A 16,410-nucleotide genomic window follows, 5' to 3' on the forward strand; every position below is an offset into this window, starting at 1 on the left:
CAAAAATCAACATATGCCCCCCACAGATGACTCACATTCTTTCATGTTTTCTGCATTTAGATTAATATTCCTGTCCAGGTTTCTATTTAAGGGTTGGTTATGGATTGCCTCCTCTTTGACATTTCTGTTTCCTATGTTTATATTGCCATCAGCTACTCACTACAGGAAGGGTGTCAGGTCCATGTTACACTGGAATACCCCTAGAACCTCAGACTGGTGAGCATAAGAGCCTACAGATACCTGACAAAATACACAGCAGAACAATGTCTTTGTTGTTCTTTCAGATCACTGTTTCAAAACATGCTTTTGACACCACAGTGAGCACTGTTACCCTGAAAAAAATCTGAAAAATGTCCCAGGTTTTTGATATTTTGTGCAAAGATTTTGGAATCAGTTTACACCCGGATTTTCTGACCACTAGTAAATTTTTCATCCATTACTTTCTGTGGGGTTATGGTCTTTGCTTTGCCACATTGCATTTTCCAGCAGTTTTACTAGACTAACAGAATTCCCTTTAGCTTCTTTCTAGGGTGATTTGGGCGATTTTCAATTTTACATGTAAGTGCTCATCTTCTTCACATATGTTATATTCAGCTAGAATGCCAGGGAGCAATCACAGTAACTTTCCTGTTTCTTTCAGGTACCGCTTTGATTATTGTCTTTCAATTGAAACCAGAGCTTGGGTGAGTAGAATTCTTGTAAGACAACTATAGCAAGCTTTAAGAGATGGCATCTCTTATTTCAGGAGTTGTTTGTTGATTGACTGCATTTATTCACTGGTTTCATCATGATTTCATTGCACATCTGCAGTGCTTGGTTGCATCTTTCCAGTCTAATTTTGCTCCTTATCAATGTTGCACTGCAGCTGACTCCATAATCCAGCTGGTATCAAATTAGTCATTGATCTAATAGCATAGTTGCAAATATAGCAATTGAATGCCTGGCAGCCCTCTGCATTGCTAGAACACAGAGAATCTTTATATTTGCTTAAGCCACATTATGGATATCTACTTCATCATTAAAACCTTAAATTCTCGATGATTTCAGATACTATATTTTAATTTCAAAGGTAACTGTGATATTCAATCTGTCTCATTGGCTCTTTTTGTCAGGAACATTTTTATTTCTACTTTTTGTGTTGCCTGTTACACTACATATGTTGCACTGAAATGCCAGCATTTTCAGCCAGTCTGTATCTGCCCAGCTTCATGGGTTCTTTTGACTTACATCTATGTGTGTGTTCTGCAGTTTCTGTTCTGGCACTTCGGATAGTTCACCCACTGTTTGGAGGCATATATTAGATTGGTTTTACCCGAAAGTCTTCCCTCTGAATGGGAACTGTGTATTTCACAAGTGATCCTGGCAAAGAGATACAATTAAGAAATGTTTCATGTCTACAGTTACATATGGTTGCTCTAGTTCCTGGCACCTTACCATACCCTCTTTTTTTGTTTCTGGTTTTGGTTAAGAAAAAATTGTATAGCTTTTAATTTACTTTTCATTATTTGTATCTCTCTGACCAATTCTTCCTAGAGGCTAAAAATTATATACTCTTGCTGAAAAACCAAAGTAATAGCAATGAATTTTTTTAGGCAACAAAATGGGATCAGATGACTGTCCACTTCTCACCTCTGATGGTGTTTATTCGATTTTTCAACACATGATAACAAGCTAAGAGATCTTAGGAATTATTGTTCTTCCACCTAAATAGTAGACACAGTACTCCTGGATGAAAGCCACCAAAAAATAAGCATGTAAGTCTCAAGACATGTTCATCTTTAGAAAGCTACCACCTGAAAAATTCTGTATCTATTGTAGCCCATTTCTGAGAAAAATCTATGGGTAAAGCAGAGATAATCAAAGTCCAGTGAAATGTCTGTCAAAATCTGGATGCATCTCAAATGAGTTTCAAACTGGAGTATTTTTTGTGATATCAGAATCAGTGAGTGGTAAACTCAGTGAGTCTGATCTTCATAGCCTCTTTATCCAATCAGTGGAGTAAGAGAGAAACTTGTTCTCCTGAAAATGTTTCAGAGTACTTAACAAACTTCAGCTCTGAAGGACCCCTTAGAGAAATCTCCTCGTGAGAGAGGCTGGTCGGCTTTGCTCCCTTAGTAGTTTAAACCAGCCTTCACAGATGACTCCCTGTCCCAGTGTATTACTGGGGAAACGACAACCTCTCTATAGCCTTCCCTGCAGCTTGTGACACAGCTGGCACATGTCCTTCACAACTGTAATAGCACCTGTCATTCTGGAACACACAATGTGAAGGGTACTGCTGCTTTTTCCCCCCAAAAGCACCTCTTCATAGAGCCAACTTTAACATTTACAGTTTCATGATCACTGGGATTCTATAGCAACCATGTTTTCTGCAATGCAACAGCACACTCAAGAAGTTAAGAACCACAAGTATTTCACACTGGCCACAGGAGTTGGCTGCAGCCTGCCCTAAGACCCCACTGGACCCTATGCAGCCACAACTGCAAAAACTATTAATTAAATTGTAGTGATTGCTTATTTTACCTTGTTAGAAGGAGAAGTTCACACAAAATGCTGTAGCTATTTTTAGCACAGTGTATTATAAGTGTATACACACAAAGTAAAAATATCACCCAACCTTAAGTATGTAAAAAGGTTACAAATATATACACATAAATAATTTATATTGATATTTTACATATTTTCAATATATAAATACAGTCTATAATATATATTTATAAAAATAAAAATACAATACATATACAAATAAAAATTCAGGAGATTATAAACAGATACACTTCACTGCAACTTATTTTTTATCATTTAGACATAAATTCATTGAATATATTGCCACTGAAAGTTTATAGAGATTTAGTGAATTTGGGTTTCATATAGAAAACCTGCCAAAAAGGTTTTCTGTGGTCCTTTGTTTTTTGTTTATTTTTATGAAAGAAATATTACAGTATTGATTATTTTTGAGGTATACTGATGAGGAGTAATTTGCAAAGAAAATAGTAGTTGCTGTATTATATTTATGAAGCAAAACATCATGGATAAAGCATGTAGTTCTTTGAGTTTAAAAAAAAATATTTTTTCTCCTGGACTATGAGGTGGAAAAATAGGGAAGTGCATTAAAAGTTGGGACCTAACTTGAGGAATAGGGTAATAATACTATTGCCACCTATAATTTTTGCTTGTGATTTTTTTTCTTCATTCCTTTAAATCGGATGGATACACCAAGCTGCTAAAAAAAACCAGTACCTTGTTCACGCACAGCTTCAAAAATTATATTGTCATTGTGTTATTAACATTCCTCGTTTTATTTTATTTCACTATATTATCTGGAGAGACCAGTGGAAGGCAGCTTTAAGGTCTCACTGCTTAGGACCTTATCTTACTATTTTATAGCAGCAAGGGCACAAACACAGAGCATGTGGAGTTGACTAAGATGCTTGACACGATGACTGTAAATTGTCCACGTTTTGCAGCTGTAGTAAGGAATGGTGATGACAGCTATGTGGTACACATTTACTTTTGTTTGAAGTTGAATGCCTCTTTCATTCTAGACACACTGCTTTAATCTCCAAAAAGCTGTGCTGGCTTTTGCTACAAGCTCAGTAAATACTGCATTGCTACAATGTGAAGTTCATCTTCAACATCGTGCTGGGAAGAAGTGGGGAAAAACCCACTTACTCTTCGGAAATGCATGAAGCCACTTCTTGCAGAAATACAGAGAATAGAAATTACAACACTGTCTTTAAAAATGCATGTTAACATTTGAAATATACTATGGAAGCAACCAAGAAAACATAAGCGTATTTTTCACGTTCTTTCTGTATTCAATTTCTAGATGTTTTAATTCTGTAGATATGGCAATCAGTGTTTTCCTGTTGTAATTATATAAGACATTAAAACTTAACATTCCTCTGCTTTAAGCAAGAATTTTTCCAACAATAATTTTATTTTCAGCTTTTCAAAATATAAAATTTGTCAGAATTAGCAAGGAATTTAATCCTATTACATAGTTAAACATATGAACTGCTGAAGAACGAGCTAGTTGTTATAGGATGGGTCACAAAGGCATTTTTACTCTGTTCTCCAGTGCAACTAAAGTGAAAATACTTGTGCAGAAAAATGTAACCAATTTCATCACCCCTTGTAATAAGAGAGTGGGAAACTTTGCTGCATCAGGTCCTGAACTCATTTAGTTCACGTTGTAATAGCGGTTAGACTTTCACTGCTATTTGGTATATCAAGCATTTTTGACACCTCTCATACAAAACAGTTGGTTTTCCTTCCTAGTGGAGAAAGTCATAGATGTTCTTAATCTGTTGGGGAAAAAAATATCCAGCCTAGCACACGAAAATTACTAAACTTCGTGAAGAACAGTAACTGAAGCCAGTTTTGTGTAAAGTCATTTTGCAGTACATGACAGTTAAAAACATACTACAGTGTGAAAAGCAAAGATTAACTTCCACTGAAGCATGTATCAATCCATATATGCAGACATAAGTACAGGCATACTATTATATAAGTAATAGACATGCTATTGTTAATGAGTATCTTTATGGACATTATTTAGCAGAATAATCTTTCTCTCTTTTTATTTTTACACACACTTTGTCAGATAAAATAAGAGTGTTCACTTTGGCACATAATTTGCTAATAGGATTAAAGTAATATTTCATAAAGGTGGTGATTTTTGCAAGGTAGCCTAAAAGTTGATTAGCAAACTATAATGACTATTCTGATTGCAATTAAAAAGCCCTTCCAAATGGGTCAACACACCTAAGTGCTATCTGCAGTCATTTAGATTTTAACACCATGGTTATTACTTATTATCAGGCTGCACAATGAAATATTGATTACTTTTAACCTTTAGATTTCAGAATTCAGGAAAAGTCGAGGTACTAGCACAGCCTACCTTTCCTGTTTAGTAAACTTATGGCCTTTAGTGGAATTCTAATGATTCCTATTGGCAAGGCAAAACTGAAATTAGTTTATTCTTTTGGCTCATGCAGAAATGATGACATGCCTAAAAATACTGCATGCATAGCAGATTTGTAGTTACTCCCTACAAGGGGCTCAATCCTGAAGTGTGCTGTGCGCTTCCTCTAAACTGACAATCATCATTTTCTTCTGACTAAAACTGTTTTAACAACTCCATGCAGGCACTGATGGATTATCAGACAGATAGAAAGCATCCTGGACTGTGCAGAATATGCAGCTGAGGAGCAAAAATCTTCAAATTTTTTAGTTTATAACCAATCCCCTAAGCATATTGTCCAAACATATCACTTTGCAGGCTGTTAATCTTTCAATAAGTTTTCTTTATATGGAAAATCTGCTTGAAATAAAGACTGAGCTACAATGCAGCTTCAGTAGGTACACAGAACTTGCTTTAAATGGAACAAAGTAATCCAATTAAACTAATCTGGTTTACAAGTTAAAATGATACGAAGAACATTAATTGATCCTTATAGGCTGCTGCTATTTGAGCCGTCTCTCTGTGCAGCATTTGGAACCACTTTGCACATTTGTATCCTCTAATAGCAGAGAACTCAGGCCCCCAGTTCAGGAGAATTATGGGCAAGAGAAACATATAACTGTTATGTGTTAGATTAATTTGCAGAACACTTGGCATTTTATTGCCAAGTAGTCAAATTGTTCCAAGTTGTTCCGGAAGGTTGTTATTAATAGTATGTTTTCTGAGGAAAGTTCTGTCTACTTTTGGAACTGCATTTCTGTTGCCAAGGAAACTCCTTGAAGCACAGCATTCTAGGAGCACACTGCTGCTTTTGTTTGCCAGTATCCTATTCATATCATCTAAGTAAGCACTTTACATACTTTAGCCTCCAGTTTCAAATGTTGAAGTTTTTATGTATTTATATTTCCACGTTAAATATAGTTTGTGCTTCTTTTTAAACTCAGGGACTCTTGCAAGATTATTTTAACAGTTTCATTAAAGAACAGTTTTTTGTGGCTTTTTTTTTCTTTTTTTTTCACAAGTTTGCAATAAATTAGTTTTAATTTGAATAATAGCTCCATAGGTTATAGCACTAGTCCTTAAGTGTTAATTATCTTTTCACTCTGAAATTAATGTAGTCATTTCCTACTGACTCCTCTACACCATTATTGAAGTGCTGAGGAAAACATGTCATTGAGTTCTGAGCCAGAACTGTTGTTGTGATTAATCCTGGTCACATGGCCAATCTCTGCCAAAAGGAGATCACTGAAAAAAGGTGACAAAGACAGTGATTTCCTGTCAGCAAAGAGTACGGCAGGGCTGTCTAGAAGTGATGCAAATGAGGGAAACTTTCACCACGGTTTGTTTGATCCACTCCGGGCCACAGCACACTGAGCCAGTGAGAAAGGCACAATGGAGCAGCAGCACACCCAGAGGAGGAAATTAACTGCACCTTCCGAGCAGGGATAGAGCTTCCAGCAGGGAAACAAAAACTGCTGGGAGATTTTTTTTCCCCTCAACTTTTTTTGAAATGTATCCTTAGTTTTTGATGTGTATTTTTGTGTTATTTAATACAGTGGGTCACTTCCCCTTGATGAAAGAGTTCAGCAGTTAACCTGTTCAAAAGCTGAGCCAACTAAATGCTTTCAAAATCTTTGCAGTACTACATATGGATCTTTTGCCATCTATCATAATCATTGCTGAAGAATTACTAGGAAAAGACTTACGGCTGATGCAGTTTGTATTAAAACCACCATACACTGCTTGTAATCAGAAAAAAAAATTATTTTATTTGGTATTTTCAAATGCTTGGTTAATTTTGTTCTGAACATACAATTTTAACACTCATACGGTACTTATTTAAATAGGGTTTTAATCTAACACAATTAAGTTTTGCAATTAATCTTCAGAGGAAAATGGAAAGAATTATCATCAACTTTTATGCTACTATAGTAATTTCTAATCTCAACAGTTCCAGTAAATACTGATTTGCTTCATTTTTGAACAGTCAAGGTACAGAATTACTCAAGTTCCTACTAAAGGGCTAATTAGTAGAGTTTAAATTCTTTGGGTTTGATCGTCCAGTAATGGCATATGAATACAGCTGAAGTCAATGCAAGTTCTGTGTACTTAAAGCTTATGAGATCAGGCTCACATGCAGTAGATTAAAATGAAATAAACATGATACATTTGGCATTAAACTGAGCTATTATAGAAGTACAAAGAAGCAAGAATCCAAAAACATGGAAATGCTCCTTTTAGATTTTCTTAATAAATAAAGCATTAGAGGATAAATAAACTGTCATCAATTCATTCTGTGACTGCCATTTTATCAAACACTAGCTGATTTTCAAAATCATTAGCTAGTTTAGGGCTATAAAGCAGAAATCATTTAGGGCTGTGTTCTCTTTTTTTTTAAAATCTATGAACTGAAATCTAGGAAGTCTAGAGAAAGTAGTACATTCATATTAGGTGTTACGAAAAATATGGCTGTGCTGTTCCTATTACAAGGCAAAATAAAAGTTAAAGAGATATAATAAGGATCCTAGTAAAAAATTATGAAGTTCCTGGAATATTAGAAAACAAAATTAAGCTGAGAATTGACTTAAGTGTACATTGACTCTGGAAATAGAATACTGTGAAAATACCTCTAACCATGAAAATATAGTCATTTTCCTATATACAATTTTAGCATTTATATATTGTGTTATGCTGTTTTAATGTATGCTTGTCCCTTCCGAATTACTTGTTCCATCATTGCTCCTTCCCATTCATAGACTCCTCAGGGGCAATGATTACTGTTGGTAATAGTGATACCACAGCAGGTTCCCTGGCAGAGCCGGCTTGCTGAGCTGGCTCTGAGCTGCAATTACTTGTCAGCTCAGCAACTGAGAAGAGGGATCTGTGGTTTTAGGAGAATCCACGAAAATGCAGAGAGTGCAATTAGCAGGTTCACTTTGAAGCTGTAATTGATAGAGAGAAACTAAGGCAAGACCTGTGTTTTCATAACAGCCCACATCATTGAGGAATTCTGACAATAATAGCTGCCTGGATTTCTCTCCCTGCGGACCACAACGCCTGTGCTCTCTGGGAAGTGCAGGCAGTGCTCACGCGCATTCGACCATCCACGACTCTGTAAAAAAGCCTCTGAATAAAACGGGTGTCACCGCTGATTAGAAGAGAGGTTTACTAGGCTAGTTTTATAAAACTATTAATACTCTTTTTGAGGACATGATTCATTGTCACACAAATCTCTGAAATTAAGGATGGTAAAGACCTAGTGATTTATCTGATCTTTCCTTTGCTAGTGCAGAACTGTTCCCTCAATTACACTTGCTAATGTTGTCCTTTGTCTACTTCTAAATGTCTGAAATTATCGGGCTTTCAACACTTCTTTGAGAGGTTGCTCATTGTGGTGTTTGGGGCTTTTGGTGTTGTTTTTGTTTTGTGTTTTTGGCAAAAATGATCGTTCTAAATGCAACGCACTAAAGATTTTTACGTTACCTGCAAATCCTCCTCCCACTTTGTGGACACTCCTTAGTCATCTCTTATGCAAACTCCACATTTCTAGATAAAGCTTTTGTTCAGCCCTTAAAAATTTGTTTGCTGCTCTTACTAGAAAGGTAAATGCAGTGAATATTCACTGCAAGAAGGCAAGGAGTCTCTTTCTACCCTTCTTCAAGTGGTTTTGAAGTGTCCAGCTACCAGATAGGCAGTTTTGAGATAGGGGATCAAATCTAGCACAGTAGTCGGTGACCTCCTGGCAGAAATTGCGGGACAAACAAGGTGCCTGTTGTTTGGAATCAGTGCTGATTTGTCTGTGCTGCACAGGCTGCAGACTCAGCTACTCTCTATCATAAAAACTCTCTGCTTTCAGAAGGGTCATGCCTACCATAATATAGAATTAAGATAGACTATTAAGAAACTATTCGCATTTTGCATATGTAATATTACCCATTTTGCCACCATATTATACTGCACATATTAGTAAATTGTTGCCCTTTTTTACTTTTCACATCATGCACTATTATCCCTGCCTTATCATCTATAATTATTCTTAGGGGTTACATTTGGAAACCAGAAAGGGAACTATACTAAATAGGATCCAAAATGCTTGGGCTGCCTGCTTAATCTTTGTTCTTTTTCATATTGATGGATGGATTACCTTAAAATTTATGTTTATCTATTTATGTTTTTTTAGTATAGTACTAAAACTAGTGGTTAAATTAGTCATGGTACAAGCTGGCCTTATGTGGACAGACACTAACTACCAAAACACCTTATGTTAGACTCACAAAAAATTCTTTACTCATTTCTGACTTTGTTTACTTCTGAGCCTGGCCAAGGCCAGGTCTGTTAAAGTGTGATTAAGTCTGATGAAGTATTTAGAAACTTCAAAAAAAGACATTAGCAAAAATAAAAAATAATTGTCAAAGCAAGAAATGGAGGCCAGTGAAAGAAACTCACTTGCAGCCTAAAATAGTTTGGATCTGAACTATATTTACATTTATAAACATATTTTAAATCACATGACAACACCTTCTTACTGGGTATTTTAAATAAAATAACTAAAATAAGAAAGAATAAAATTCAAGAAGACTGTCAAGAAAATAGCATGCCAAAACAAGAAAAAAATATTATATTTAAGAAATTATCAAATCATGCAATCATAGAAGAACAAGAACAACTTCTATTTGACCTTGAATGTACCATTTATTTGATAAGAAATTAAAAAAAAGCTAGAGGGTAGTTGTTTCTTATCATTATAGTGTTGCTGATTCTGTGGTTAGTTATTAATTTTATTTTTTATGATTCACAATCTGCTCTTTGAAATATGCCATATGCTCAAAGCAATTCAAGGATGACAACTGTCAGAATTACTCCAATAAAAATTGCCTAAATGAGGAAGATTTACTGCAGCCTGATATTTCTATCGAAAGCCCCTCCTTTCTTTCCCCCACCACCCCTCAGACCCATAGCTCCTCAGTCACACAGTGAAGCCTGAATCAATTTCAGAATCAAATCACACATTTTGAGGAAGTTCTTACAATCTAAAAGAAATGATAAAACTTCTGGGTTAAGGCAGCTATGGCAAATAAAAGAAACCATGTGTGTCTGGATGCATGTGTGTGTATACACACACACACACACACACACATATATATATATATATGCTAGAATTAAACCCTATAGCTTCACCCTACAAGTTCAAAATTATGTTGCTCAAATCACAACCAAGTGTGAAGACTTAACATGACAATGTCTACTTTATGTATAACTAATAAAAATTAAATTGGAAGAGTCCTGTATCCTGGCAGCAGCAAACCAAAATCAAGGCAAATGTCTTTCTTTCCAGATGAGGTCTGAAAGGTGGATAAAAATCCAGCTGAAAGCTCCAATCAAAACACATTTTGTTAAATGTTCCCATTTCATTTTTTTCCTTCATTTTGTTTCAGTCTATTTATTAATGCAGTTTCATTTATTTCTATTCATCTTGAAGACAAATCTTTGTCCTTCTATAGAATTACACCAAATAGAATGTGATAAAGGGAACTTTCTTGCAATTATGATGTCGGTGCAGCCTGTCAGTGCACTGGGGATGGAAATGAGGTTGGGGACAGGGAAGGGAATTCTAATAGACACCATGATACATACAATGAACGCAGCGATATCCTGTGAGAGAAAGACTTGTCAAGCTAATCAGATCTTCTATAGCTAGGTAAAGGCAGTAACAGTAGTGCTAACCTTGTAAAGATGCTGCTGCTGCTCCTCTGACATCATCAGGTCATGGCTGTCCATCACGATGGATTCCATGTCAATCAGCCAATCCCAGAGCTCCTGGTATTCTGAATCAAAGTCCAAAAGGCTGTAGATAAGGAACAAAATGTATTATGCATAAATACTGTGTAGTTGTTAAAATCTTGTATTAGAATAATATATTCTTGAAAACTCATGATGTTCCAAGTTATATTTCTAAAGAGACATTCTGTATTTATACAGTGTGGATGAAAATGAAAACTGAAATTCAATTTAAGCCAGTGCCATGACCTAAATTCAGTGGCTGATGCGAAATCCTGACAACAGTTGGCATACTGCATTTGTTTCAAAAATATTGAAATATAAATCCCCTATAGATGTTGTTTAATGTTTTTTACAGTTCTGGCTTTATATTGAGCAAATTTCACAACAATCATCTTGATATAATTCATATGAAAATATTATTTACATCAAAAAATTAGTCAATCCATTTAGCCATCCTTCTGCTGTCTATCTGCCTATCTTTGTAAATATCCTACATTTATTTTCATGGATGAGTGGCTAGCATTTCAACTTAACGCCTTAAGATAGGCTTGAGTGAATATGGTAAGCCAGTGAGAACTAAGGCCAGATACAGTATTAGACAGGTGTTCCCTACAGACATGTAAGAAACAAAGGTAAGGACAGGAAGTCAAAACAATGAATCCTTGAATAGCCAGCAATCATTAAAATTCAAAGGAGGATCACTACGGTTTTCAACAAAATAAATCATTAGAATAAGGAGCTTAAAAGGATTAATGTGATTCTCTATTGAAAGCCTGGTGAATAAGTAAAGCATAGATTCTTCTAAAACACTGTGATACAAGACAGAAAGTACACGCTGAAAAACTGCACATTGGTCAAATAGATACCTCTTGAAAAGGGATCTTCAAATTTGCAAAATTGGAACTAACAAAAGCCTTGCCAGTAGTATCAAAAAACTCCCATATTGATCAAAGAATAGTGCATGTTCTACTAAAGCTAATTTCTCCAATTATAAAGAACTTTTTAGCAGCCCCATTAAAAAAATTAGCAGTGTTTCAACAGAGAAACAATAAACTAAATACGCTTTTAATGTCATTAGTACTATTGCAGTTTTATTTGTTATTAACTAGAGTACCATGCGCGTGGTAATTTTTAAAACTTATAGATAAAGTTGTGACAAGTAGAACTGTCTCTTCTCAAGAAAGCAGGCAAGGCAGAAGAAAGCATTTGCCGTCTGTGGTATTATTTTCAATGAATTGACAACAAAGAAAGTATTGTATAATGTACAAGCACTGACTCCTGCTTCTGAAGTAACCCTCTAGTTTAATCCACTGTACTTAGTATACTTTTACTCAATAATTTATGAGGTGCACTTACTTAAAACTGCCTGCTGCCCTGAGAAGGTAAGCAGTGTTACTATAAAGAAAGAAGAGCAAGCACAAAAGGTCAAGTTACTATTATTGAAATATAATAGTTTCGCTTGGAGTTCAGGGCTTTTCTCCTATTTCAGGAGGTATTTGACTCAGACATCATTTGGAAAATAAAAGAAAACTAAACTCCATTTTGAATGGTATATTTGGCAGTTTTACCTTCATCAGAAAGCAGTATAACCATTGTGCATCTTCAGTACCTACTTCTCCTTTTCTTCTTTTCATTTTATCCAAATATTTTTCAAAGCCATTAAACTCACAGGCAGTTATTTAAACATATGTTTTGTGACATAAATGTTAGATTTCATAACATATAAATCAGTACAGACTCAGTTGAACTTGGATGGTTTGTACCAGTGAAAATCCTAAATTAAGATAGGAAGATGAGGTAAAACAAAGCCTACATACAGAATGGGATGGGATGCCTTTGGAAAATGCACTAGGAAGCGGGCTTGGATTTTTCTATACTAGGCAGAAGATGTATCCAAAGCTGTATCCAAACATCTGCTTTGTGCCTAAAGATCCTCATCTTACTTACAGTCCAAACTGGTCCATTTATTTGTGTATTGAAATGAACCAATCCTTTAAAGAAACAGAAAAGCACTTTTCTTTGACCTTTATAAAACACAGATAAGCACTAGAAAACAGCTGAACATTTTGATTTGAAACTCATGTTCTAAACAGGAACTCAACACAAAACCAAGAGTGAGAGAAACAGTGAGAATTCACTGGCAAAAGCCCAGGAAGAGATACAAGATGTAATGCAAGATTTATTTTTTTTCTCCATAGTTTACATACTGTACACTCATTCTCTCTTTTTTCTTTTTTTGTTTTGTTTTGTTTTGGTTTTGTTTTTGTTTTTTTTTGTTTTGTTTTGTTTTCTGAAGTAACGTCATCTGGGAGCACTTTTAAGCAACTGTCTGTGGCAGTTATTTGCCTGAGCCTGAAGATAGTGAAGTCAGCCTACAAAGCATCACCAATATTTTTTTAATATGATTGCAATACTTTTAATGGTTTTAGAATATCTCTGATACATATATTTTTAAAAGTTTTATTTTTGAAATTAATGCCTTGGATCTAAATGGATGAATTTAGTGATCACTATTAAATTACTGTTTGGAAGAGGATGCAAGTTACTAAGCCACTAAAAAGATATTCAGAAAAATCAAGAAATTGTAGGACCAGAGAGAGATTAAAATGTGCCTGTCAGTACTTCTGTGATATATTTAATATTTCTTTTTTATTCAGAATCTACTCTTCCTGAGCTTAGCAGATCTTTCTTTTATATTGCCACAGGCAGAACCAGGGAAAGCATGACTTCTGAAATACTGATGCGTGTTAAAGATGCAAGATTCATAGAAAATATTTAATTTTGGTTGATTATATGAATCTACCAATCACTAAAAAAAGGAATAAATTAGGTCATCTGTTTATTGAAAAAGAAAAACACCTTCCATTAAAAGTACCCAAACATTGCCAACAAAAATGTTATCATATGAGTTAAAGAGCAGGTAAAAACAGCTTCCTTGATGTAGGTTTGTTGGTTAACAAGCTAAAACCATTAGCTATATAATAACTAAAATTACATTAAGAAGTATATTTTGTCTTGGTAAACCGGGAATCAGATATGCAGAGTTGCATGTCTAATCCCTTGAACCCTAAACATATTTCTTAAAATGTGGACACCAATTTATTATTTTGAATGAAAATTCATGAGCACCTTTCTCATGAGAAAACCAGCTCGTCTGTGGCATTAATAAATAAAAAGGAATGTGAAGCTATTTCCATCAGCCTTTTTCCCCATGTTTAACACGCACTTCCAGTTTGTAGTATTTCTTTGATGGCATAACTCACATGGCATTTAGAAGTACTGTAAACACACTGGTACACCTACCAAAAAATTCAGCCAGACAAAAAGTTCCTTCAAGTTTCTGTGTCATAATTTTATGGAACTCTTTTCACATGTTTTTATTAGGAAGATATAGGAGAATTCAGAGTTATCACCTTAATAGTTTTAAAACTGCAGTATGTTGTGCACGTACTTGAAGCCCCCTCTAATGCATTTCTCTCAAAGTCTCATCCATGAAGGCCCAACACCCACTGATAACAAGATTTTAGGATCTGGCTTTCATGTTGTGCAATGGTGCTGTCTGTATCTCCCAATAGGACCTGTACCCACTCCTCCCCAGTTTTGAGGGGATCCAATATTTCCAGACAGATCTGCTATAACATTTTGTACCTGCCATCAACTACTCTTGGGTACTTCTTACCTCCTGGCTAGCTGGTGTTCTCCTGCAGCGGATACTCATTCTTTTCTTTTCCTTTGTCACTTCAGCTATTTTCATGCTAATACACATAAACCCTCTGTATTGCAGTTTCAACAAGATTACTGTTTTGCAGGAAATCTCCTGTTCTTTATACACCCACTAGAATCGCACTATTCTGCAAATACTGCCCTACCTATCTCAGTTTAGCTATTTCCTGCACAAAGTCATCTCCCAAATCTCCTACACACACACACACACACACACACACACACACGTCATATAAAATAGTCTTCATTTACAATAGCTCTTGCTCTCCCTGTGGACATTCTTCTTTTTCCTAGGTCAAACTTCCACAACAGCTAATGGATAGATACCCTAATTTATGCAAATGGCCCCTTCTCTGTAGAGATCTCAGTCTCTAGCTAGGTCATGCTACTGTGGAGTTTCTGTCCACACTTTTCATGCAGTAAGGAAAGGTTGCATCAACTGTATTTTTAAATAGCTGAAAGGCATTTCCATTTTTTTCAACATAGCACCTCAGACTGGTTCAACTGAAGTTTTCCAGCTGAATTTAGTCCCCATTAGCTTCTAAAATGGCTGAATATGTGGTACTGTACTGGTACGATTTCAGCCCTTTGGCCCTTGAAGTCACTGTTGAGCCTCTAAGGGCTGAGATGGCCTTATGGGCCTGGAAAGGTGGCCATAGCACAAAAAAGGTAGGAAATACTAGCAGGTGACCATTTCCAGTTCTAAACATATAATTACAAGTGAAAACAAGTGCATTTAAGAAACCATTTGCTTATCATATATGGTATGTAGAGTTACAAACTGGATTCCTCTATGAAGCTTAAAGCTTTACATCCCCTACCCTCAGGAAAATCAAAAGTCTGTTGATGTGTCTTACATCCCCCTCAATATTCCAACCTTAAGCCTTGCTCACGTTCAGTGGTGGCTGAAAAATTAGAGGCTGGTTTTGAATATGTAGCCCTCATTTATGTAGCGTACATTTATGTACGTATACACACCAATTCTGAACAAATTATTTTTATGGTTGGCACTAGCTGCACTGGCGTGTTTGAGAATCTGATAGATTTCTGCATATGTAATCAAGATCTTAGTAATCCTACATAATTAGCCCACACCAACTTTTCTAAAACAGTCATCTTTCCATGTAATAAGAGGGGATGTTTACAAGGCTCATCTACCTTTACAGTTGGTAATTTAATAAAACTGTGTTTCCAAGACCTGAACATTGAGTTAACAGTTGGAAAGGGGAGTTCTGGAGATAGAGAACTCATGAACACCTCTGTCAATGGCTTTCCTTACATAGGAAACTGCAGGCAAAAGTTCTACTCTATTTGCCAGTTATAAAGAAACTATCAGGAAAAGAGCGTACCCAAACAATGAGCACTAGTTGGCTCTTTTGAATTGCTTTTGGCCAACACTATTATGATCCCACAGATTTGTTTCTTATGTTCATTTTGGGGTGCTAGTAGTTGGAAGGTATGGTTTTCAAAAGACCTTAAAGAAAAAGTCTTAATCCACACCTACAAGTTTCCTTGATTGTTAAAAAGAGAGGGCAGCAAGAACTCATTTCAGCATAGTCCTGTGATTAATTTGTTCAAAATATTAAGAATGCTTTTTCTTGTACACTTACATATATACCATAAATGCGTGGGTATGTGTGTTAACATTAATTAAAAAAACAAGTAAAGGAAAAATAGTTTAAAAAAAGGGAAAACAGTTAAAATTAATGCTTTCTTGAGGTTCAAAACTAGGATGTTTGAACTATAGGTGAAAGGCTTCATATTCATATTTGCTAGTCACTAGGAGAACAATGACTATAGAGCTCTTGCAGAGGTACTATTACACTAGCAAGATTCTTCCTTGGAAGACGTTAAGAAATCAAATTATATGAAGCTGGAGGAGAAAATTATATGACTGGAGGAGAAAAGCCTAAAGAAAAAGGACACATTATATTTTTTTA

General features: G+C 35.5%; 1 protein-coding gene across 4 annotated transcripts in view; it reads right to left on the minus strand.

The window, feature by feature from the left end:
- The window catches only part of AKAP6 (A-kinase anchoring protein 6), a 269,501-nt gene that overhangs the window by 67,229 nt on the left and 185,862 nt on the right, over positions 1–16,410 (minus strand). For all 4 annotated transcript variants that reach the window (XM_048306921.1, XM_048306920.1, XM_048306922.1 and 1 more), the window contains exon 9: positions 10,691–10,811. In XM_048306921.1, coding sequence (XP_048162878.1) covers positions 10,691–10,811 — 121 coding nt within the window. The remainder of the gene's footprint in view (positions 1–10,690; positions 10,812–16,410) is intronic.

This window comes from Corvus hawaiiensis, chromosome 6, assembly GCF_020740725.1.
Source record: "Corvus hawaiiensis isolate bCorHaw1 chromosome 6, bCorHaw1.pri.cur, whole genome shotgun sequence".
Classification (NCBI taxonomy): Eukaryota; Metazoa; Chordata; class Aves; order Passeriformes; family Corvidae; genus Corvus; species Corvus hawaiiensis.